Genomic DNA, 26316 nt, shown 5'->3' on the forward strand with positions numbered 1-26316 from the left:
TTATTTTTTATTTTTTATTTATTTATTTTTTTGCCAGTCCTGGGGCTTGGACTCAGGGCCTGAGCACTGTCCCTGGCTTCTTTTTGCTCAAGGCTAGCACTCTGCCACTTGAGCCACAGTGCCACTTCTGGCCGTTTTCTATATATGTGGTGCTGGGGAATCGAACCCAGGGCTTTATGTATACGAGGCAAGCACTCTACCACTAGGCCATATTCCCAGTGCCAAAAACATTACTTTTAATGTGGATGACTTAGTAGATTTTTAGGCTGGACCTGCAAGGGGTACATCAAGAAATAATGACAGAGCATTCCAAAAAGCCTATGGCTTCAATCTAGTAGACAGTTCTTCCTCTAGTTTGGGGCATTCTCAGGGACTTGCAGTAAGACACTGGGAGGTTAATCAAAATGTGTAATAAGTTTGCATCTATAACATATAATGCTTGATAATAAGGTATAATATTAGGAGCTTATCTAGTGTCAGTCGTCGTGTATGAAAACTTCGTAGATCCTATTCATAGATTATCTCACTTAGAGCTTTTTTTTTAGTACAAATTATTCTAATAGCACCATAAAAGAAGGGTCTAAAAAATGAGCCACAGAACTCTTACAAAAAATAATTACATGAGTATTAAGTGACCAAAGCAATAAATAGTAGGGTTTCTATATTTCTAACATTAGAGCCAGCTCACAATACCATTGTACACACGTTCAAACTAAGGACCATTTGTGTTCAATCTGAAAAATAAATAAATAAAAGGAAGAAAGAAATCCTAACTGAAACATATTAAGTTCCCAAGTTATGCAAGGCCTTAAAACAGTCAATGCTATTTGAAAATGGAAATAAATGAGTATTTATCACAGAAGGTGAAAATTTTCCCACTGACCCACAGCTGTTTTGAACCATTGTAGTTATTGCACTCCCTTCTAAAGAAAGAATATAAACCCTTAATTCACTACCACTCCCTCTTCAGTCCCTTTCAGATTTTTGTTTTTCCAAGACTCTTTTCATCTTCCCTTTCCTGGTGCTTTGTGCTACATTCTCTCCTCTCCCTGAAGGGCTTTTCTGTAAGGAGATCCTGAGGTCACCTTTGGTGGTGACAATCATAACCGCACATGTCTAGAAGCTTGACTGTCCACACAAAGAATGCTAAGTATGTTTAGCATAATCCCCACTGCTACTTCACATCTACACCTTTAGAATTAATAAGATAAGGAAGTTCACTAAGAAAATTTAGTGTATTTAAATATATCAAACTTATGCAAATAGGTTGGTCTTAATTCAAATTCCTAAACTAATAGGCAGACATATAAATACCCTCCTTGGATTTCCATAAAATTAATTGTAGCCTGGGCAATAATGATGTTCAGTCTAAGGGTTATTCTATGGCTAGCTCTGCATCTCTTGCCAGAGGTGAAAAGCTCAATGGTAAAATTATACAACAATGGATATGAAGGCATTGTCATTGCAATTAACCCCAATGTAACAGAAGATGAAAACCTCATTCAGAACATCCAGGTAAGAGAAAATTCTTATTATTCATATATTTTACTATGGTAACTATTTCCAACTCAGCACATACATAAATCAAACAGTTATAACTTCTCAAAGTTGTTTTGACAGTGTTCTTCATTTATGTCAAACTGATCCAAACTGCCAGGATCAACTCTATTTAGCTTTATGGTTTAATTATATATTAGTAGTCATTCCCTTAACGAATAACTAAAAGGCCAAACTAGTAATATTTTTTCAACTAGTTAAGCTAATACAAGGAAAGCTACTCTCAGAAAGATTGAATATCAAGACGCTGATGGCCCATACCTGTAATCTTAACTAATCAGGAGGCTCAGACCTGAGGCTCATGGGTCAAACCCAGCCCAGGAAGAAAAGTTTGTCAGACTATTATCTCCAGTTCACCACCAGAAAAACAGAAGTGGTGCTGTGCTAAAGGGTTAGAACACTAGTCTTGAGCTGAAGTGCTCAGGGACAGTGCCTAGGCCCAGATTTCAAGCCCCAAGACTGACAAAATAATAATAATAATGTTTAAATAATAATCCATATATATTCCCCAGACTTTCTATTTTTCTATAGGAAACTTAAAATTTTTATTTATATTATCTTGAAGAAAATCTTACATATTTTGAGGTTCATTCGCTTCTTACTATTAGTACAATAAAAAACTTTATAACACTTAATACATACTATTTTCTTTGATCCTCTCAGTGTTACCATGTTGTAGTCAAGAGCAAGGAATTTTACTCTAGAAATGAAAGAAACTAAATGGTTTGTGCAGTTATATAGTAACTTTAGGTCCCTAAACTGGGACCTAAAGTCAAGAAGACACTAGAAATCTAGCAAATGCCTTTTAATTAACCTAAAGTATAATAATCTGAACCAGTGCCAGTGGCTCACACCTTCCACTCTAGATATTCAAGAAGCTGAGATCTAGCCTGAGCAGAAAAGTCTTCAAGGCTCCAACTCCAAAATAACCAACAAAAAGACAGGCTGAGAGCATAGATTAAGTAGTAGAGGAACAGTCAAGCAAGGCAAGTAAGTGTGAAGCTCTGAGTTCAGTTGACTTCCAATTTATTTAAATGGCCCAATTATAAGAACTTGCATATTAACTAAGCAATTTTCCCACAGGCCCCCAAACTTACTCACATTTGGATTTTAACCAGTATTTTTATTTCCATCTCCAACAGTAATGCTGAGTACGAATTTGGACAAGTAAAAAGCAGAGTTGGCTTTGGGACATGTGAAAGTAAGCTTATAGACTAGTTTAAGCTATTTTGCAGTTAATCTTTGAAAAAGTATTTGGAGGAAAGAAGTTGTAATTAGCCTCTTCTAGTTTGTACAAATACTTTCATGCTACAGTTGTTGTAAAGTTGTTATGACAAAGTATTTTTAATTTTGTCAGAAAATGGTAACTGAAGCTTCAACCTACCTGTTTCATGCCACCAAGCAAACAGTTTATTTCAGAAATGTAAGCATTTTACTTCCAATGACATGGAAGTCAAAATCTGAGTACTTACTGGCCAAACAAGAATCATACGAGCAGGTAGGTATTTTTTCTAGCTCTTATAACATTTCCTAAGCTTTCTTTATATTTGCTCGCTATTTACTCATTTAGTACTTAAACTATTAATGTAACTTTTCTAAATGTAGATGAAAAAGTTGTTGTTTTGAAAATCCCTTGTTTCTGTTTTGAAATTTGTTTTTGTTTGTTGGTTGTTTTGCTTGGCTTTTGGTTTTTGTTGTTAGTTTTCTTTGGTTCTTCTGCCTTTTTAGGCAGATGTAATAGTTGCTGAACCTTATCAGAAATATGGAGATGATCCTTATACACTACAATATGGACAATGTGGAGAGAAGGGACAATACATACATTTCACTCCAAATTTCCTGTTGACTGACAACTTAGCTGTCTATGGGCCCCGAGGTAGGAAAGCTATTTTATACTCCTATTTTCAATATCATATAAACACATAAAATATATGATATGTAAAAATATAAAATATGAAACACAATGATTAACTGTACTTTTAAGGATTTTTAAGAAAAAAACAAGTATTAATGCCTTTAGAAGTGTGCAAGTTACATTCACCTATTTCCTGTGTCCATGGGTTTAATAATAATGAGAGTCATGTATTATCAACTAAATAATTTCAACTATTTTGACCTAGTAAAAAAATGTTGAATTCTAGAATTTCTTGACAGTAAGATTGGGAAACAGGCATAAGGTGTTAAAGACAAAAGAAATAGTATTAAAATATTACAGTTACAAGTTTATAAATGACAGTATTCTCTTGTAGGCAGAGTATTTGTGCATGAGTGGGCCCATCTCAGGTGGGGAGTATTTGATGAGTATAACGTGGACCGGCCATTCTACATTTTCAAAAAGAATACTATTGAAGCAACAAGGTATCACTCTATTCAAAACAAATGTTTCCAAATCTTTTCACTTACTGTTCTTCAAATTTCCATTTAGGCAAACAAAGGCTATTAAAGTGATTGGATCTTCATACAGTTAATTGACATACGAAATCTGTGCTATTTGTGCATATCCAATTAATTCATCCTTGAATGAAGATCAATCAGGAATTGGTAATCGTTTCAGTACTCACACATATGAATTCTACTAACATGTTATTAGAAGAAGAGAAAACAAAACAAAAGAAAAAACCTGAGACCTAAGATATCAGAAAATTAGAGTCAAATCTACCCACTCTTTTGTACAATGTAATCCATTACCTTTTCATTAAAGTTGCTTCCCTTAAAACATTGAAACTGTTAAAGTTTCTGGTAAATATGTTTTACTTTTTAGTGAAAGGGAAAAAAGCATTTCTCATATTGAACTTTTAAGAAATACAATTCCAATTCTGGGAGTGGGTACAGATCATCTGTTTTTAAACAGATGATAAAGCTTTTAAACAAAAAGCATTATCAATCCCATAGAACATTTAAAAGTATTGAACAACAACAGAAATCAATACAGCAAAGATAAAATAAGTTGAGAAATGTATTAGCTGGAAGAAGGGTTCTCAACTAATGCTTGTCTGAATCCTTCATACTGTTTCCAGAGCTATAAGTCTTTCATACAGACTGAGCTCTTAGTCCAAGACACTCCGTTTCCCACTCATCCCATGAAACTCCTCCCTTATCTAACAAAGCCTGTTTAGCCTTTAAATATTTCTTCTCTAAATGTCTTTCCTTTTCTTCCACTTAAGGTTAAATTCTCTTGAAACTGCTCCCACAGGAACATGTGTAGGAACCCTCAGGCTTACATCACCGGGCAGTAATTGTCCATGTAATTTTTTCCCCATTATAATTTTAACTTCATTTGGGACTATGCTTTTATAAACCATTAGGTCTGTCATAAAGTCAAATCTAAACCAAGTAATATTTTTAAGCAATAAACATTTTAACAAATTATTTTCCTCATAATCAGTCATAAAAATAGATAAATTAGTGGAAATAAGTATCTAGAAAAACATTCAAGGAGCTATTATTGTGTGCCAGGTACTTTTTTAAAAAAATTTTTTTGCCAGCCTGGGGGCTTGAACTCAGGGCCTGAGTGCTGTCCCTGAGTCTCTTTGTGCTAAAGGATATCACTCTACCACTTAAGCCACATCATTACTTCCAGCTTTTTTCTAAGTAGTTTGTTCGAGATAAGAGACTTTCAGACTTTTCCTGCCTTCAGACTGTGATCCTCAGACCTCAGCCTCCTGAGTAGTTAAGACTGCAGAAGTGAGCTACAGCAGCAGTGCCTGGCTGCATGAGAAACTTTAAATCAATTAAGTCACTTTGTATGTAAATTCAACTTTTTAACTCCAGTGCTAACTCTCTTGGAAAATATTAATTACCATCTCCTTTAATCCTTAAAATGCAAGAAAATTTGTTAAAATAGACTAATTTCATGAAGTTCAATAAAAACACAGAATGGGAGGGAGGAAATTCTACTTAAAAGCAGAAACTCTTTCAAATACCCATACAGAACCTCCTCCCCTTTCCTTTCCAAAGGTGCAACAGTTATCATAAAGACCACATGACTTGAGTGGACAAACCTGTCCATTAAACTACAGTTTAATTTTATTTCTTCCTCCAGTCTAGCTTATTTGTATATAAAATTATGTATGTCACAAATGGATATTTAAGAACACTTTAATCACAACATTGACTCTCACTAGACACTAGGTAGAAAATGAACTATGCAACTTGTAGGCAGGGAATGAGGATGGAAACTAGGGAGAAGTGAAGGCAAGAGTGACATTGTCCCAAAAGAAATGGACTCATCATTTCCTGACATGAAACCATAACCCCTCTGTATGACACCTTAATGATAATAAGATTGAATTTAAAAAATATTGACTTTCCCCTGCCCACTAAGAAGCAAATTTTCTGTAACTCTCTTTAAAATATAATTCACAAAGACAGTATGTTTATTGATCATGATTATAAGCAATGGATAATGGATAGGAACAAAAAAAGACTGCTCTTATTGAAGTCAACACCAAATAGGGGTCAAAATTATGGTATATGATCTACAGCACCTGCCACTGAAATAAAGATACAAGGATGATGGTCTTTATTCTTCACTCACTTGGTCTTCATTTGCGAATGTAATGTCTCTTCTTTATCACAGATGTTCCACTAGTATTACTGGCAGGAATGTATTCAAGGACTGCCAGGGAGGAAGCTGTGTAATAAGGGATTGTAGACGTGATGCCCAGACAGGGTTGTATGAGGCAAAATGTACATTTATCCCAGACAAATCCCAGACTGCAAAGGACTCCATAATGTTCATGCAAAATCTTGATTCTGTAAGTACCTCCTTTTTCCTGTCTCACAAAGAAATGCTTAGAAAAGTATTAGAAGGGGCTGGGGATATAGCCTAGTGGCAAGAGTGCCTACCTCGGATACACGAGGCCCTAGGTTCAATTCCCCAGCACCACATATACAGAAAACGGCCAGAAGCGGCGCTGTGGCTCAAGTGGCAGAGTGCTAGCCTTGAGCAGGAAGAAGCCAGGGACAGTGCTCAGGCCCTGAGTCCAAGGCCCAGGACTGGCCAAAAAAAAAAAAAAAAAAAGAAAAGTATTAGAAAACGGATTTTTCTATTGTGATATGTGTACCAGCAGAGAAAAAGGAAATTTACTCATACTATTAATTAGATGCCATTCTTCTGCCTTGGAATTGTGCCATCCTTTCTTGTTAGCCTCTTACTTGCTTCAGAGGTGGCATTATATCCTTCTCGGTGAAGTGACATAATGAATCCTTAGATAATCACTTCCTTCCTAGACAACTACCTATCTACCTACTTCTTCTGAGTTTTAGACATACTATTATTCTAGAGTAATCTACAATGGATCTTTAGAAAGCTGACATTCTAGATTTTGACCTGAAACATTCAATTTAAATATACAAAGAATAATGTGTAACAACAGGTGTGTTAAGAGATAAATAGTTGGTATTGAAACATAACCTGTCATTTTCAAGCTGCATCACTGTGGGATAACAGTTACATCTGATTTAGTTCTTTATAAGAATTAAACTACTTCATATTCTTGCTGTCCATAACTTCTCTGCATATATTTGGTTGGAAAAGATAATGACTCCAAATTGTTGAAATGTTTAATGTTCTAATTAATTCTTTTGCAGGTAACTGAATTTTGTACCAAAAAAACACACAATGCAGAAGCTCCAAACCTACAAAACAAAATGTGCAATCACAGAAGCACATGGGAAATAATCAAAGAATCTGATGATTTTCAGAATGCATCTCCCATCACAGGAATAAAAGTGCCACCTCATCCTACATTTTCATTGCTCAAGTCCAAACAGCGAGTGGTCTGCTTGGTGCTGGATAAATCTGGAAGCATGAGTGCAGTAAGTCAGTCATTCACTAACATTTTTAAGTTATTAGGAATATAACTTAACATTAATGCTAGTTATAATAAGCTAACACATCATTTATGCACTAATAAACTTTAGCACTCTAATTTTATATAAACGTACTAGAAGATAACCTGCTACATATATAAAATATTAAATACATAATATAAAATAATTATTATATTAAGGCTATATAATATGGATCACTTTTACTCCTTAATATTTCTTTGCCAGGCCTGGGGCTTGAAATCAGGGCCTGAGCATTGTCCCTGGCTTCTTTTTACTCAAGGCTAGCACTCTACCACTTGAGCCACAGTGCCACTTCTGGCTTTTTCTATATATATGGTGCTGAAGAATCGAACCCAGGGCTTCATGTATTCGAGGCAAGCCCTCTACCCCTAGGCCATATTCCCAGCCCCTTTAACTCCTTAATCTTGGACTGGGAATGTGGCCTAGTGGCAAAAAGTGCTTGCCTTGTATACATTAAGCCCTGGGTTCAATTCCCCGGCACCACATATATAGAAAACGGCCAGAAGTGGCACTGTGGTTCAAGAGGCAGAGTGCTAGCCTTGAGCAAAAAGAAGCCAGGGACAGTGCTCAGGCCCCGAGTCCAAGGCCCAGGACTGGCAAAAACAACAACAACAACAAAAAAAAAACTCCTTAATCTTAATCTTAATCTAACTAGAAGACTTACAACAAAGAGAAAAAATAAAAATTATAATTCCACTATCCAACCTGATAGTCTAGTTTTATTGTTGTCAGTGTATTTGTTTTTCTTTTTCAAAAAATGTGATTATAGCTGGGTGCTGGTAGCTCATACCAATAATCCTAGCTACTCAGGAGGATGAGATTTGAGAATTGTGGTATGAAGCCAGCCTAGGTATCTCCAATAAACCACCAACAAAAAAAAAAAAAAAAAACTACCACCAACAAAGAAACAAAAACAAAAAACTAGAGGTAGAAATATGGCCCAAGTGATGGAGTGCTAGCCTTGAGGAAAAAAATTCAGTGACAGTGCCCAGGTCTGAAGTTCAAGCCCCAGAACCAACCCCCCCAAAATAATAGTAAAATAAATGTGATTGCCATTTATATAATGTAAAAATCATTCTATAGCATAGTTTTAAAGACTTTATCATAGATGCATACTATAATTTAGCCAAATAATCTCATTGGAGCTTTTAAAGATTTTCAACTTACTACTATTAAAAGCTACATAGCAATGAACATCTTTATACACATTTAAATTATTTCCTTAGGTAATGTTCTGAATATATAACTGTTAAGTAAAAGCATATAGATTTTTAAAACTGTCAAATATAATGATGTCTTTTTAAAAATAGTTGTCATTTGTTTGTTTATTGTGCTAGTATTGGGATTTGAAATCAGGGCCCCGTGCTAGTTTTCTTGGTTAGCACCCGATCGCTTGAGCCTTGCCTTCTGCCTCGCTTTTTGCTGTTTACTTTGAAGATGGAGTGTCTTGGGCTTCTTGCCATGCTGGACGTGAACTGCACTCTTCTAGATCTCAGCTTCCTATGTAGCTAGTGTTACAGGTGTGAGCCACTAGTTGCCAATTTCAATTTTTAATTTTTAAATAAAATGGAGTTATATTTTTAAATACATCAATTTATTATTGTTGTGATATATGGCCAATGACTGTCTTTTATTAATCTGTCAAGATTGGAAGTGACACAGGAGTTATTTAAACCTTTTTTCTTATAGGAAGACCGTCTTATTCGGTTGAATCAAGCAGCAGAACTATACTTAATTCAAATCATTGAAAGAGGATCTCTAGTTGGGATGGTTGTCTTTGACCATATTGCTGAAATAAAAAATAATCTAATAAGAATAGGTGAAGAAAATGCTTACCTAAACATCACTAGAAACCTGCCACAAAATGCTGATGGTGGAACTTCAATTTGCAATGGACTCAAAGCAGGATTCCAGGTTTAAAATCATTTAAACATTATCATTTGCCATTTACTATTGCTTTTCACTTGCTCCTCCTTTTGAAAAAAAGTCATGAATTCGGGGCTGGGGATATGGCCTAGTGGCAAGAGTGCTTGCCTCCTATACATGAGGCCCTGGGTTCAATTCCACAGCACCACATATATAGAAAATGGTCAGAAGTGGCGCTGTGGCTCAAGTAGCAGAGTGCTAGCCTTGAGCAAAAAGAAGCCAGGGACAGTGCTCAGGCCCTGAGTCCAAAGCCCAGGACTGGCAAAAAAAAAAAAAAAGTCATGAATTCATAGGTTTCTCATTTAATAATATTCTGATCTGATCAAGACAAGTCATTTACAAATCATAATAGATTATTTCAATCCACATTCAAAGTCATAAATAGTTCTTAAATACTTACCCAATAAAACCATGTCAATATATAAGCATTTTATGTACAAAATCATAACAACAACTAAAATGTTTTGATGATACACATTATTGTCTGTGCTAAATGCTTTATATCCTTACTATGATTTTGTAAGTTGGATAATATTACTATACCCACTCTGCATGAAAGGAAAGTGAAGTTTAGACTAACTATATATAATTTGTGTGTATATGTTTGCATATAATGACACTAACATTAGATGTAGATCACTGGCAAAGCTCTTGCTTAACAAGTGCAATGTCAGGCTGCAATGTCCTCCTTTTGAAAAAAAGTCATGAATTCGGGGCTGGGGATATGGCCTAGTGGCAAGAGTGCCTGCCTCGAATACACGAGGCCCTAGGTTCGATTCCCCAGCACCACATATACAGAAAACGGCCAGAAGCGGCGCTGTGGCTCCAGTGGCAGAGTGCTAGCCTTGAGCAGGAAGAAGCCAGGGACAGTGCTCAGGCCCTGAGTCCAAGGCCCAGGACTGGCCAAAAAAAAAAAAAAAAAAAAAAAACAAGTGCAATGTCCTGGGTTCAATCCCCAGTACTAAGAAAACACACAAAAAATTATACTTAAAAAATGAAAGCACTTGGGGACAGTGCCCAGGCCCTGAGTTCAAGCCCCATGATCACAATGACATTATGTAATTAAGAACCCAGCCTTTCACTACCCAGCAACTACCTCCAATAACCAAGCTATTCCTAGCTCCAGCATCATATTATTAACAAATGGAGAAACAGTATGTGTGAGGGGTCTGAGTGTAATTTCAACTCTTGGGACAAAAACAATACTGTTCTCTTTAGTAAAATGGCATAGCTATAATTTCTTCTTTAGTTATCTAACACAAGAGCACTTAACTAATACTCAGTACAGTAAGTCAGGAAGATGAGAAGAAATGTTTACAATCCTTGATATTATGAACTTTCTTCCTCATGTCAAGTCAGTTTTTTTCTCAGGTAAATCTTAAGATTCTATAGTAGTGACTAGATAACATGTATTAAAAAGGTATCATTAAGTATCTCTAGGGCTGGGAATATGGCCTAGTGGCAAGAGTGCTTGCCATGTATACATGAAGCCCTGGGTTCGATTCCCCAGCACCACATATATAGAAAATGGCCAGAAGTGGTGCTGTGGCTCAAGTGGCAGAGTGCTAGCCTTGAGCAAAAGAAGCCAGGGACAGTGCTCAGGCCCTGAGTACAAGGCCCACGACTGGCAAAAAAAAAAAAGTATCTCTAGTATGATGACAGCCAAAACTAAGTGCTTGCTGTGTGGCAGGAATTATTCTAAATGCTTTATTCTTCCTTTTTTTGGGTAGTAGGAATATTTATACTTGAAATTGTTAAAAAGGGGCAAGCATCTCTCTGAAAAATTTTACTACACTTATTTCCATTTGCCAATTCAGCCATGAATGATACTATGAAAAATTTCCTTTTGCTTACTCTAATGTATAATACTAAAACTTCTCAGACTTAAGAAACAAGTTTTTTCTTAGTTTCAACTGAAATAACATTCTGAAATTAATAATCCAATTTTAAACTATCAGGCAATTACCTCCAGCAACCAGACTACTTCTGGTTCTGAAATTGTGTTACTGACAGATGGAGAAGATAACAGCATCAGCCAGTGCTTTGAGGAGGTTGAACAAAGTGGTGCAACCATCCACACCATTGCTCTGGGGCCTGCAGCTGCCAAAGAACTGGAAACCCTGTCAAATATGACAGGTAAAGCTTTAGAACATCACTTTTGATAGAAAATATATTCCTAGTCTCTCCTTCTAAGAGCTTTCTCCAGAACTGTAGTTTTTCAAAATTGCCTATCATAAAATGAATTTTGTTTTTTCTCCTTCAAATTAAGTTCTTTTCCCCTTCCTCCACTTCTTCGTATAAAGCTTCCTGCTGTCTTCATTCATTCATTCTTTTCCCACTGTCAATACACACTAAACAGAAAGGTTTTTCTCTATCATTGCTCACTTGTAAGTCTAAAGTTATTACTTAATTCCAAAATAACATTCAGTCTCAGAAAAAGGTTTAACCATCCCTGTTTTCTAAATAAGGAAATAGGTAAACTGACTACAGACGAGTTGCCTAAAGCTGTCATTGAAGTCAGACCTCTTCCCCTTGTCCTACACTGTTCCCTTCAAGTCTTTCTAAACCTGAGTGGAGGATATTTATGTATTTCCCCTGTCTATCCAGTTCTACCACCACATCCTAATCCTAATCTAGCCCTCACAAATTTCTACCTGAATTTCTTCAATACCCTTTCAGCTGGACTTTCTGGACTTTATTGCTTTAGATTAATATGGATTGATTGTCATATTTCTGGAAGTCACTTATATTAACTCTTGCTCTCCCTAATCTAGTCTAAATTATCACACCTAAGTAATCTCTCTGTTCCTTAACTCCTCTATTATTTATTTTCTTCAATCAGTTTGTATTTTTTCTTAGTGCTCATTCTCTAAGTTCTTGATATGTTTTTGACCCATCTAGAAAATAAACAGGTGGTTCATTACGAAATTTTAAATTTCATTTTTATAACATCTAATAATAAGACCAGCTTTAAAAATGTGACATATACTTACATTTGATGATTGATGGATTAAAAATATAAAATGACCTATTCCATAAATTTTTTTTATTCTTATTTATTTTTGAGGAAAGTTCAGATATTATAGAATTATATTTAAAATACTAATACCAAAAAGTCCATGTGGTTCTTACAAATCTATCTTTAGTACAGTCTAAAGAGAAATGTTAAACAGACTTTAAAGCTTATTGATGACACACAAACAAATGTGATTTCCCCATTGAAAACTTCATTTTAGGAGGGCATCGTTTTTATGCCAATAAAGACATAAATGGCCTTATTGATGCATTCAGCAGAATTTCATCAAGAAGTGGTAGCATTTCTGAGCAGGCTATTCAGGTTAGTATGTCAAGAAAATTCTTTACTTTCTTACAGTTACAATTACTTCCTATTACCCTAGTTATTAACTTTTTTCTCTAATAAACAATTCTGTGCTAAAATGTATTTCAGTTGTATAGAAAAACATCCTTAGTGAAATTGTTTTTCCATGACATAACCACTTTTCTCGTGCTTCTAGAGTTTACATGTACTCTTGAAATTTTTCTTTAACTTTTTGATATTTTAAGTGAAATGTTTGAAACAAAATTTAAATTATATTGTAACTTCTCACACCTAAGTAATCTCTCTTTTCCTTAACTGCTACATTACTTATTTTCTGCAATAGATCAATTTGAATTTTTTTCTTAGCTTTCGTTCTCGAAGATCATAGTATGTTTTTGACACATCTAGAAAATAAGCAGCTGTTTCAGTAAGAACTGTTCCAATTTTTGTTTTTATAATTTATTTTAGTAAGCATTAAGGTTATATTATCTATGAGAAAAAAATAGGTTGAGAATAGTGGTTCATATCTGTAATGCTAACTACTAGAAGGCTGAGATGGGAAAGATTTGTAATCTAGGTCAATTTAAGAAAAAAAAAAAAAAAAAAGTTCCTAAGACTCAATCTCAGTCAAATTAGGTGGATGTTGGAGGTATATGCCTGTCATCTATACTATAACAAAAAGCATGAAAGTAGAAGAATCACAGTCCAGGCATAGGCATACGTAAAAAGCCTATCTCAAAATAACCAAGGCCAGAGTGCTAGAGGTGTAGCATAGTTGTAGAGCACCTACCTACCAAGTATGAAGTCCTTGCTTCAAGCCCAAGTATGGTCAAAATAAATAACAAATTGGTTTTATATGTTTCCTTTTACTGATGTACCAGTTGGAGAGCAAATCCTTGAATGTCTCAGGGAAGACATGGGTCAATGGCACAGTGTATGTGGACAGCACCATTGGAACTGACACATACTTCGTTGTTACCTGGACAACACAAAAGCCACAAATTATTCTCCAAGATCCAAAAGGAAAACAATACAATGCCTCAGAATTCAAAGAACATAAGCTAAATATTCGATCTTCTCGTCTTCAAATACCAGGCATTGCAGAGGTAACTCTATTTTTTTTTTTTTTTTGCCAGTCCTAGAGCTTGAACTCAGGGCCTGGGCACTGTCATTGGCTTATTTTGCTCAAGGCTAGCACTCTACCTCTTGAGCCACGGTACCACTTCCAACTTCTGTGTATGCAGTGCTGAGGAATCAAACCTAGGGCTTTGTGCATGCTAGGCAAGCACTCTATTACTAAGCCACATTTCCAGCCTGGTAACTCTAATTTTTATCACTATGTTTTTATTAATAACCATTTTATAAATATGAATGATGTCTTATACATTGTCAATATTAAAAATGACAGGTCATCTTTCATAATAAAAATAAATTGAATATGTAGTAATTCACATCCATATTATTTACTAGTTTCTAAAATCAGTCTTAGAAATCAATATTGGGGCTAGAGTATAGCTCAACATAGACATTTACCTACTGATAGATGAAATAAAGTATTATCTTCATCATCACACACACAAACACACATATATATACAGGTATGTACATATGTATCAATATACACATATATAAAACTATTTACATTTCTAAATAAGTTTATATCCCAATGAAAGAATAAATTTTTTTTTGTTGCTGGTCTTGAAATATAGGCCTGGGTGCTGTCCCTGAACTTCTTTCTACTGTTATCATTCTACCACTTAAGCCACTGTGTCATATCCAGATTTTTCTGTGATATAATTGGGGATAAGAATCTCACAGACTTTCCTTCCCACGGTGGCTTCAAACCATGATCCACACATCCCAGTCTCCTGAGTAGCTAGGATAGCAAGGCTCCTAAAGAATTGTTGTTGGTTTTTTTTTTTTCAGACAGGTACTTGGACTTATAACCTTTTAAATAATCAAATCCGACCTCAGTTGCTATCAGTGACAATGACCACTCGAGCAAGAAGTCCTTCTGTACTTCCAATAATTGCAGTTGCTCACATGAGTCAAAATATAGCACAATACCCTAATCCAGCAACGGTTTATGCACGAGTCAGTCAAGGGTTTATGCCTGTGCTGGGAGTTAATGTTACAGCCATGATAGAGACTGAAGATGGACATCAAGTAACACTGGAACTCTGGGACAATGGTTCAGGTAACTAGAATCTCCTTCAATTTTGAATTTCAAACACCTCCTACAGGATTCAACGAAGTCATAACCTACATATATGTATAAATCATATTTTAAAGTTATAGTATTTCTAAACTTTTTACTCACCCCGACAAAGCAAAAACAAATGCATTTATCTTCTTTCAACTTCAAGGACAATTTTACTTTTCCCATAGAATATACAAATACAATCCTTCTCTAGGTTTCTTCGTGTTTTGACTAAAATTTCACCATCTAGTTATATTTTCTTTTTGAATTTTTTTATAAAACAATAACAGCTAATATCAGCTGAATGAATACAATCAGATAGACTGTTTCCAGTATCAAAGGATTCACATGTGGCTGAGCCAAGGTATGAATGCAAACATTCTTGATTCTAGAGTTCATACACTTTATGCTGTCTCCCAAACTGCTGATATCACTACTGCTCATAGATAGATACAACAGCCATTTTTATTTACTGGATAACTAATTATTATGTTTGAACCTAAAGGTGCTGATACCATCAAAAATGATGGCATCTACTCCAGATATTTTACGGAATACAATGGAAATGGTAGATACAGTTTAAAAGTTCGTGTCCAGGCAAGAAATTACACAGCTAAACAGAGGTTAAGACAAAATAACAAGTCTCTATATGTACCTGGCTATGTTGTAAATGGTAAGTAGCATTAAAATTGAAATGAATCACATATTCTCATACATTGCATGGGGCAAACATTGAAATTTAATGTACTGTGGAATATTCATATACATAATTATGTCATGGATGTCTGTTTCAAAATCATACTATCAGATCTAGCATTAAGTAGGCTGTCACAGTTTTGTTAACATCTCCCATGGTTCATTTCAATTAGAATGAAAAATTGGACTGAACATCTGGTATGAGGCCAGCACAGTAATAGATGCTTGGACTACAAAGATGAATGAAACATAATCCTTGAACCAGGCTCATGTCTCACACTTGTCATACCAGCTACTCAGGGAGTGGGGATTGACGGGATTGCTGTTCCAGGCAGGCTGGGACAAAAAGAAATTTCCTGAGACCTCCATCACAACAAAAAAGGGCAGGATGGGCATCCGCGGAAGCCTAAATGGGAAGATTCTAGTCCAAGGCTTGGCTGGGTGGAAATCTTGATACCCTATCCAAAAAAAGAACATAACTAAAACCAAAAGATCTGGAGCATGGCTCAAGTAACACAGTGCCTCGCCAGCAAAAATGAGGCCCTGAGTTCAAACTCCAAAACCACAAAAATAAACAAAAGGATCCTTGCCCTGAAAGAATTTCCAGCCAGCTAGTTAGTAGAGATAGAAGGATCAAAGATAGTATTAACATATCATAATATCTCCTCATTCGTTTCAAAATTATATTAAAACAAGAGGGTTTTTTTCACTAAAAATTATCACTGCTACATGTCCACTATTAACTTTCAACTTACCCATCTACAAGATGAAGTATACACATCACAATATGAAAAGTTTCAAAATGACTCTTTTTGATAGGTACCATTGTACTGAACCCACCCAGACCTGAAGTTAAAGAAGACTTGGCAGAAGCTAAACTGGAAGGTTTCAGCAGAGTAACTTCAGGAGGGTCATTCACTGTATCAGGAGCTCCTTCTGCTGGTAACAGTGTGCCCATGTTCCCACCTAATAAAATCACAGACCTGGAGGCTGAGGTTAAAGAAGATCATATTCACCTTTCATGGACTGCCCCAGGCAGTACCCTTGACAAAGGAAAAGGTAAGCTTGTTATTTAGCTTCTAAATTTTCTAAAAGAAATTCTATTAACTTTCATTTACTAAGAATGTTCTAATGTCCAATTTATAAATAATATTTGTTGGAGTGTCTACATGGGCAAGTATTCATTTGTTTTCAGATGTAAAAGCCGAAGCTTCAAGGGGTAGAAATTGGGCCAAATTATATCTATATTCTAGCATTCTAACCCATTCTTACCATATTCTATTGTACTTTTCTGGTTGTTTTTTTCAGTTTGAACCATCCTAAAATTACTTGGGGAGGCCTAAATAACAGCTTTCTCTCCCTGGCAAGGGAAATTATTTTTCTAAGCATTTCTGTACTTATGAAATTTCATTCATTTATAATCGAGTTTCAAACCATATGAGGTTCCTAGGAACTAACCCTATTGAATCAGTTGAGCATAAAGGACACATGAATATACAAGTCATTTTATAGAACTAAGACATGGGATGATAATGGCAACTCACTAGATAGAATTTTCAAAGCCATATTTGTGCACTATTGAAAAATACTACTTAGCAGTAGAGTGCTTACCTTGCATGCATGAAGCCCTGGGTTCGATTCCTCAGCACCATATAAACAGAAAAAGACAGAAGTGGCCTGTAGCTCAAGTGATAGAGTGTTAACCTCAGCAAAAGAAGCCAGGGACAGTGCTCAGGCCCCAAGTCCAAGCCTGAGGACTGGCAAAACAAAATAAAATAAAATGACCTTTCATAGGCCAAAAGAAACATAGAACTTTCACACATAGATCGTTTTTGCTTCAATACTGAAAACTCTCATTATGAACCCTTCTGAAATATACAATTTTCTCATGGCTTTTAAATATATGGCCGAATCAAATAAAATTAGTATTGGGGCTAAGAATGTGGCTTAGTGGTAGTGTGCTTGCCTACCATGAATGAAGCCTCGGGTTCCATTCCTCAGTACCACATAAACAGAAAAAGCCAGAAATGGTGCTAAGGCTCAAGTGGTAAAGCACTAGCCTTCAGCATACAGAGGCTCAGGGACAGAACTGAGGCCCTGAGTTCAAGTGGTAGGATTGGCAAAAAAACAAAACAAAACAAAACAAAACAAAAAAAACAGTATTGCCACTGAAAACAAGCCAGAAAGGAAATTATCTAATCAAATATTCTAAATTCAATTCAGTAATGTTCCATCCTTCAGTGGAAGACTGAGCTCTTATGAAATGTCCATTGTGCTGATTATAGAAACTAACAGGAATGATGTGTTACTTGTGGGCACTGAGGAAGAAGGAACATCACCATGTATACCCATAAGTGCTTAAACTTTCCTCTTTCTTATGATGGGTAGGAAGAATAATTGTGGCTGGCAAACAATTACCCTTAAACATCATAGATATCTTAAGAACAGGGCACTGGTGGCTCACACTTTTAATCCTAACTATGCAAGAAGAGGCTGAGATCTGAGAAATACCATTCAAAAGCAGCCCATGAAGGACTGTCCATGAGACTCTTGTCTCCAATTGGCTGGCGGGGGGGGGGGGGGGGGGAAAGCCAGACTTGGAGCTGTGACTCAAGTGGTAGAGTACTAGCTTTGAGCAAAAAAGCTCAGGAACAGTGTCCAGGCCCTGAGTTCAAGTCCCCAGGACCGTACTCCCCCCCCCCAAAAAAAGATCCATAATCTCCAGTGAAGCACTTAGATTCTTCCATAGTTTCCATTCCTGTTAAATATGCAGATTTAGCTAGATGCCAGTGGCTCATACTTCTAATCCAAGCAACTCAGGAAGCTGAGACCTGGAAGATCACATTTTGAAGCTAACTTAAGCAGAAGTCTGTGAGACTCTATCACCAATTAATCAGAAAAAAGTAAACATGAGGCCACAAGTTCAATCCCCAGTAAAGGCAGGAAAAGAAATGATATTTAGAATCCCCAAAATAAGTAGATAAGATTCCAATATTTTGTAATTCTCTACTTGTATCAAACACACATACTCAATACAATATTGTGTACCCTCACTGGTATTATTTTTTAAAAATCTACTGTCAAGAATAATAGGATCTCATCAGAATGAAAAGCCAGAAAATCATGCAGTAGAAGTTCATGGAAGAAAAAAATCAAGGCAGATGAAACACTCAACTAAGACTTTATGAGAAATGGTTCTTGGTTGGGCCTTGAAGAATAAGATTTGAAAAATACCTGAAAACTAACTTAAAAGCAAACAAAGGCTGGTGGTGTGCCTCAAGTGATAGAGCATTTGCCTAAGTGCAAGGCCCTGAACTCAAAACCAAGAACTGCCAAATATTAAAAGTAAAAAAGCAAACCTTAACAATATGTGAATTAAACTTAGGGCAGAAGAAGAGGGAGAGGGAGAGGGAGAGGGAGAGGGAGAGGGAGAGGGAGATGGAGCCAAGGAGACTTACATCAGTGGAATATAAGGTTTATGTGCAAAATGATAGAGTATACCAAAAGGGATGTGTATAGAGAAGCTACATGTTAATCTTGACTTAGAAATAAAAAAAACACACCCAAAATAACTTACCACATACTTGAAATCTTCTCATCATTTCCCAGAACATAAAAAATAAAGACTTCATCTCAAAAAAGGGCATTAAACCTTCTAGCATCAAATTTACATACATGACAAGATTTTGTTTTCTTTGCTGTGTTGTTGTTGTATGTTCTGCAGGTATTCTACCACTGAGTCACACTTCCTGCCTTGGTGATTTGGTTAATTTTTAGACAGGATCTTACACTTCTTACTTGGACTGGAAGAGTACTGCAATTCTTCCATACTTTGGATTATAGACATTTTCTACCATATTTGTTGAGATGGGAATTTTTATGACCAGACTGGTCTTAAACAAAAAACTCTTCTGATCTTCATCTCCCAATTATCTGGGATTGCAGGCATAAGACACTCTATTTAACTAGGGAACAATTTGTGTGTGTGTGTGTGTGTGTGTGTGTGTATGTGTGAGTGTGTATGTGTGTGTGTGAGAGAGAGAGAGAGAGAGAGCTTTTTTGTTCAAGGATAGCACTCTATCACTTGAGCCACAGCTCAACTAATGGTTTTTGCTGGTTAACTGGAGATAAGAGTCTTACAGATTTTCTTGCCTGAGCTAACTTCAAACCAAAAAGTTCAGATCTCAGCCTCCTAGGTAGTTAGGATTACAGGAATGAGCCACTAGTACCCAGCTAGGAGATATTTTTATATCCATGACTCTGTAGAATTCTAAAAGTAGTGTAGGATGAATTGTCTATTTAGGCATCTTTCTTTCCATTCTTAACAAAGTAATAGCTGTAGCTAACATTTCAGACATTCATTCATCACATATTTAATTGTGCTAAACACTTCATGTATTATCACTTACAATTCTCACCACTGGAGTAGTAGACAATAAATGTTTGCTAGAGATGAATGACTAAATCTCTGTTTTACAGGTTTTAAAAGCCAGAGATGAGAAAGTTGAGATAAAATTTTCTATTACTTAGAAAACCAGTCCAATGAAAACAGCAGTCAAGGTCTACCGTAGGTCCTGAGCTTAGTAGACACCAGCTTTTGTGTTTTGCTCCTACTCTGTTCCTTTATCTTCTCTCTTACTCTCCTCTCATATTGATTTTTCAACTTAATAAGAAAGCATACTTGAACATTCCTGTGTTCCCTATTCTAAGTGTAAAAGCTCATTCAGCTTTGTGTATTTCTCTGTCTAAAATACAACTAGATTCTGGCAGGGAGGTTAGCTTGATGCTTTATGGTAGTGAATGAAAATTTTCTGTGATCACATAATACATTTTAAAATTTCCCTGTACTTGTTAAACTAAAAACAATAGTGTAACCAGACAAAAGCTGTGTTTGGCTTTCTCTGACTAAGCTATAGTGAGCATTCTGATAGGTTCCCAGCAGGCAGCATGCCTGTAGTGAGGTGTCCTTGTGGTTTCAGGGCACAATTGTCTGTTGTTTTCCAGCTGCCAACTACATTATAAGAATAAGTAAATGTTTCCAGGAGCTCCAACACAATTTTGACAATGCTGCTGTAGTAAATACTTCTGGTCTGACACCTAAAGAGAGTGGCTCTAAAGAAACTTTTGGATTTGAACCAGAACTTTTTAAAGTAGAAACTGGCACCAAGTTCTACATTGCAATCCGAACCAACAATGAAGCTAATCTCACCTCAGAAGTTTCTAACATTGCATCAGCAATTAGGTCCAATGTCCCACAAGATTCCAGCAGTCCTGCTCTGGGTACCAATATTTCTGCAGTCAGTTTGGCTATTTGGGGGTTGGTTGTGATTTTGTCTGTAATTTAAACTAGAGAATGTATTGCAAATGAAATTCAATGTCATATATATTTAGTAAACAGCTATTTCTTTTAGTGCAAGGTTTATAAATTTCCTAATTATTTAATATCAATTAGCATATTAAATGTAAATCAAAATATTTCCTGGACAGTCTATTTATTAACTTTGTTGATTTTGTTGTTTGCTGTTCTTCATTTTACTTTTTTTCTTCTTAAAATTCCGGGGAATGAACCCATGCTAGGCAAGAGCTCTACCACTCTTTAATTTTCAACATGAAAAATGAGGATGTTTATTTCTCTTTATGGACTTCTTAAGAAACATTTTCAGAGGATGCTACAAACTCATCCAATATATTAGCCAAATCAAAATGTATACAAGTCATTTGAAAATATCTATGTTTATACAATAATGTTATAATATTCCACAATAGATTACGAATCACAACTTCATGCTTACAACATTTATAACAAAAAGGACTGTAAAGATAAATTTTCAATAACGTGGTAAGAAAATCAAATTTGTTTTTTATAATTGAAAGAATCTTCTTTTGTATAAACTGTAGACTATCACAATAAAGTTCTATATCTAGGCATAAACCATCCTTAGATTAAGAGTATTGATTGGTCTGCCTGGAGAACAGCTCCCTCTTCCCTTCCTCCTCTTTGTGAAGGACAGCATGTACCCTTACCAGAAATCACCTGCCGGAAACTGGTAATCACCTGTAAGGGTTAGTCACTTGACTGTCAATCATCTGACTGTGAGTCAGCCAAAGGACCCCAGGCTCTGAGGTCACTTACACATCTGCAGTGGCCACACCTTCCCCTTGCCTTTCCCCTTCATAATCTTTCTCAGCCATCAGTCAGGCTGCTAAACAGGTACAGGCCGGTGGTTTGTTTCCCCTAATAAACTGTCTTCTTCCTGAACCACCTGGTAGTCTGTTTTCTGAAGCCTTTACAAGTATCACTAAGATGTTCCATTTGTGCAAACTTGCTGAAATCTTTGTATGTAAAATGATCCTTAACATGTTGTATATAGTTAATGAGTATCTTAAAGAAACTAATAGGGGGCTGGGGATATAGCCTAGTGGCAAGAGTGCCTGCCTCAGATACACGAGGCCCTAGGTTCGATTCCCCAGCACCACATATACAGAAAACGGCCAAAACGGCCAGAAGCGGTGCTGTGGCTCAAGTGGCAGAGTGCTAGCCTTGAGCGGGAAGAAGCCAGGGACAGTGCTCAGGCCCTGAGTCCAAGGCCCAGGACTGGCCAAAAAAAAAAAAAAGAAACTAATAAAGACTTTCATACACTCAAGAAAAAGCCAAGTATGATGCAATTACATAAAAATATACATAAACATCACGTACATGGTATTGTATGTACATTATATAGTAAACCTCACCTCTTCATAACACTGGTTTAAACCAAAAAAGTGTGAGGCTTTATGCAGTGGTTCTTGCCTATGATCCACCTTCTTGGGAGGCAGAAATCAGGAAAATCAAGGTCCAAGGCCAAGCTAGATAAAATGTTAGTGAGATATCCATCGCAATCATTAAGCTCGGTACAGTGGCTGATGGCTATTGTTTCAGTTGCACAGTAGCGACAGGCAGGAAGATTATGGTCCAAAACAGACCAAGTCAAATGGTGAGACCCTGTCTGAAAAATAACTAAAGCATAAAAGATGTGGTCCAAGTGGTAGAGCTTGGCTAACAAGCAAGAGATTCTGAGTTCAAACTTCAGTACACAAAAAAAAAAAAACAGGTTTCAAAAAATTAATTATATACCATCTTTCTAAACTATCTAATAAAATGTGAACTAAGTCATTACTATTATGATGGTATGATTTCCAAGAGACATAGTGGAAGAAAATCATAGTGTGTGTGTGTGTGTGTGTGTGTGTGTGTGTGTGTGTGTGTGTGTGTGTGTGTGTTCTGGTCCTAGAGCTTGAACTCAGAGCCTTGTACTCTCATTCAACTTTTCTGCTCATAGCTGGGGCTCTCCCACTTGAGCCATACCTTTAGTCCAGCTTTTTGCTGGTTAATTGGAAATAGAAACTCTCAGACTTTTCTACAAAGGGTAGTTTAAATTTGAGCTCCTCACATCTCACCTACTATTATAGGTATGAGTCACCATCACCCTGTTTGAAAATCCATCTCCTAAGGCAAGATTTCAAAAAGAAACAATATAAAATTATAAAATGTTAGCAAACCAAATCCAAATAAATATATAAAAAGTAAAAATATATCAGACAAGTTAAATTCAATCCAGGAATATGACGATGATTTAATATTAGAAAAAACTACCATACCATATTAACACACTTAAAAACACATTATAACCTACAATTCTCCATTCAAAATGAAATAGTACTTTTTATTTCTTTATTGTCCAAGTGATATACAGAGGAGTTACAGTTTCATACATAAAGCAGTGAGTACATTTCTTATCCAACTTGTTACCTCCTCCCTCATTTAGCCTAGTATTTTAACCCTAAAGATCAAACTTGAATAATTTAAAAATAAAGAAAAGGGTATAAAGTTTTCAAGTAGAGATACAAACAGATATCAGAGAGAATTCTAAATTCTTAGCAAAGTAGATTACTTAAGATTCTATAAATCATAGAAATTATGATTAGTTATAAAAGTTAGAGGGGTCAGTAGATAGTTGCTTTATTCTCCTACACACAGCCACATACTAAATAATTTATAAAGCTTTAGTAATCACTGAGGAATTAAATGTTGCTATGAGATGAGAGAAAAAAGAATAGAAGATACAATAACTAGAAAAGATATAACTGGGCACTGGTGTCTCAAGCCTGTAATCCTAGCTACTTGGGAGGCCTGAGATCAGAGGATCATGGTTCAAAGCCAGCTTGAGCAAGAGAGTCCATGAGACTCTTATCTCCAATTAACCACCAGAAAACCAAAGTGTAGCTGTTAGTTAAAGTAGTAGAGCACTAGCCTTGAGCAAAATAGCTCAGAGACAGTGCCCAGGCCCCAGGTTCAAACCTATTACCAACAAAAAAAAAAAAAAAGAAAGAAAGAAAAGAAAAGTTGTAATACAATAATTATTTACAAATGACATTTAAAAATCCAATAGAATAAAAATAATAGTGAATCCTGGAAAGCTACTAGGTACAAGGTCAATTTATAAACATGAGTATTACTGGTACAAAATGCATGGAGCTTAGATATCTTTACTCTCATCCTCATAACAACAACAAAAGATGAATTAAAAATCAACATTCTTAGGTTCATTAGAGAATTCAATGATTTACAATCTACTGCCAAAAACCTAGAAAGAATCACAGGTTACCAGGAGCAGCAGCCTGCTGGTGAGACCAATATAGCAGGAAAATTCAAACTGTAAATGGTCAATTGCCAAAACTAAGTGAGAGTGAATTTGAGAACTTAAAACAGGTCCTCAGAGTGAAAACTGGAGAAAAAGAGCATAGGAAATAGTAATGATTTTGAAATATGCCAACGGCATTCTATTCTCCTAAACACAGACCACACACAGACTGTCTTCAAGGAAGCCCCATTGACTTTAGTTAATTTGCTAGTTGGTTAGCTAGTACCTAATCAACTGACCTGACTCCAGCCTCACCTAGCCTTCCATGGTGAAAGGAAAATGCCCCACTCCATGCCCTGTAACCTTTCCACCTCAACAAAGGAGAACAAAAAGCTGGAAAACAGTCATGAAAGCAACATCCCAGGAAAACTGCACACTAAACAACAGAGGTCTAATTATGACTATACGATGCTTCCTTCACACACACATACAAGCTTATAACAATTTTAATAGGCTGTTGTATATGAACTGGTGATTATACATGAAAGAATTGGAGGCCTCTGACTGAATGTAAGATACAGTGTCTAGGAAAACTCAAAGACAGCCAGGGGGTCAAAAACAAGTATTCGAGAATAAATTTTGGCCTTTGGCACCTATAGCTATTGCAAAGAGTAAACACAGCCTAACTCGTGACACAAAACCTCATACTAATGACATGTTTACCATTTTTCGTTTTACCCCATGCATAATGTCTGGCTTTTGGCATACTTAAAATAAAATAAAATAAAAACAAAAACACACCCAAGCAACAGACATAAAAAACACACTTAGATATGCCAGAAATTATGGAATTGTCAGTCTGAGAACTTATAACTATGACTATTTAGCAACACCCTCACAGAAAAGGGAATCACATGTGAAAACAGAGCATGGGCAATCCTGAGCACAGACATGGAAGTCATAAGGGGGGGGAAAAAGAGAGACGATGTGTTAGTAATTTTAAAAACTGTAACAGAAATAGAGAATGCCTGTGAGAGATTGGTTCATCAGTAGACTAGACATAGCTGAGGAAAAAAAAATCAGAGATTAAAGCTATCTGAATAGAAACTTCCAAAAATGGAAAAAAATGAAAAAATGGAATTGATTATTCAAGAACTGTGTGGAAGGCAGAAGATTAAGAGAAAGAGCAATAGGGCTGGGAATATGGCCTAGTGGCAAGAGTGCTTGCCTCCCATACATGAAGCCCTAGGTTCGATTCCTCAGCACCACATATATAGAAAATGGCCAGAAGTGGCGCTGTGGCTCAAGTGGTAGAGTGCTAGCCTTGAGCAAAAAGAGGCCAGGGACAGTGCTCAGGCCCTGAGTCCAAGGCCCAGGACTGGCAAAAAAAAAAAAAAAAAACCAAAAAAACAAAAAAAAAAACAAGAAAGAGCAATAAAGCCAGGCATCAATGGCTCATGCTACTACAACTCAGAAGGCTGACATCTGAGGATTACAGTTCAAAGGAAGTCCAGGCAAGAAAGTCTGTGAGACTCTTATGTTTAATTAACCACCATCACCACCACCCAAAAAAAAGAAAGAACAAAAAAGAAAAACTGTAAATGAAACTGTGGTTCAAGTAGTAGAGAGTACTAGCCTTGAGCAAAAAAGCTCAGGGACAGCACTCAGGCCCTGAGATCAAGTCCCAGCATTAACACCAAACAAACAAAATAATATAAAGGGAGTGAATCCGTGAATCTGATTTAAAAAAAAAAAGACACAGAATAAATATTTAAAGATACAACATCTGAGAATTTTCAAAAATGGATGAGGCATCAAACCAAAGATCCAAGAAACTCAAAGAACACTATTCAATAAATATCTTAAAAGTGATACCTACACATATTAGTAGATATTTAAATTGTTGAAAGAATGCTGGCCAGCCTCGACTTACATAGAAAGATTGTGATAGAGAGAAAGGGGATGGGGGAAGGGAGGGAGAAGGAGAAAGGAACGAGAGATAGATCTAAAACAAAACATTAGGCAAAATACATAAAAGGGAGTCTGGGAATGTGTCTTAGCAGTAGAGAGCTTGCGTAGCATGCATGAAGCCCTGGGTTCGAATCCTCAGTACCACATAAACAGAAAAGACCAGAAGTGAC

General features: G+C 36.2%; 1 protein-coding gene across 1 annotated transcript; it reads left to right on the forward strand.

The window, feature by feature from the left end:
* Nucleotides 1–1356: 1356 nt before the first annotated feature.
* LOC125354351 (calcium-activated chloride channel regulator 1-like) lies at nt 1357–20899 on the forward strand. The gene is made up of 14 exons (XM_048349954.1): nt 1357–1515; nt 2915–3055; nt 3286–3433; nt 3807–3915; nt 6137–6314; nt 7150–7377; nt 9103–9327; nt 11298–11475; nt 12576–12676; nt 13540–13764; nt 14585–14855; nt 15364–15531; nt 16374–16613; nt 20559–20899. Exons 1-14 carry the CDS (start codon nt 1357–1359, stop codon nt 20897–20899), a joined length of 2712 nt encoding a protein of 903 aa, XP_048205911.1.
* Nucleotides 20900–26316: the final 5417 nt, after the last annotated feature.

Source organism: Perognathus longimembris, chromosome 7, assembly GCF_023159225.1.
Source record: "Perognathus longimembris pacificus isolate PPM17 chromosome 7, ASM2315922v1, whole genome shotgun sequence".
Classification (NCBI taxonomy): Eukaryota; Metazoa; Chordata; class Mammalia; order Rodentia; family Heteromyidae; genus Perognathus; species Perognathus longimembris.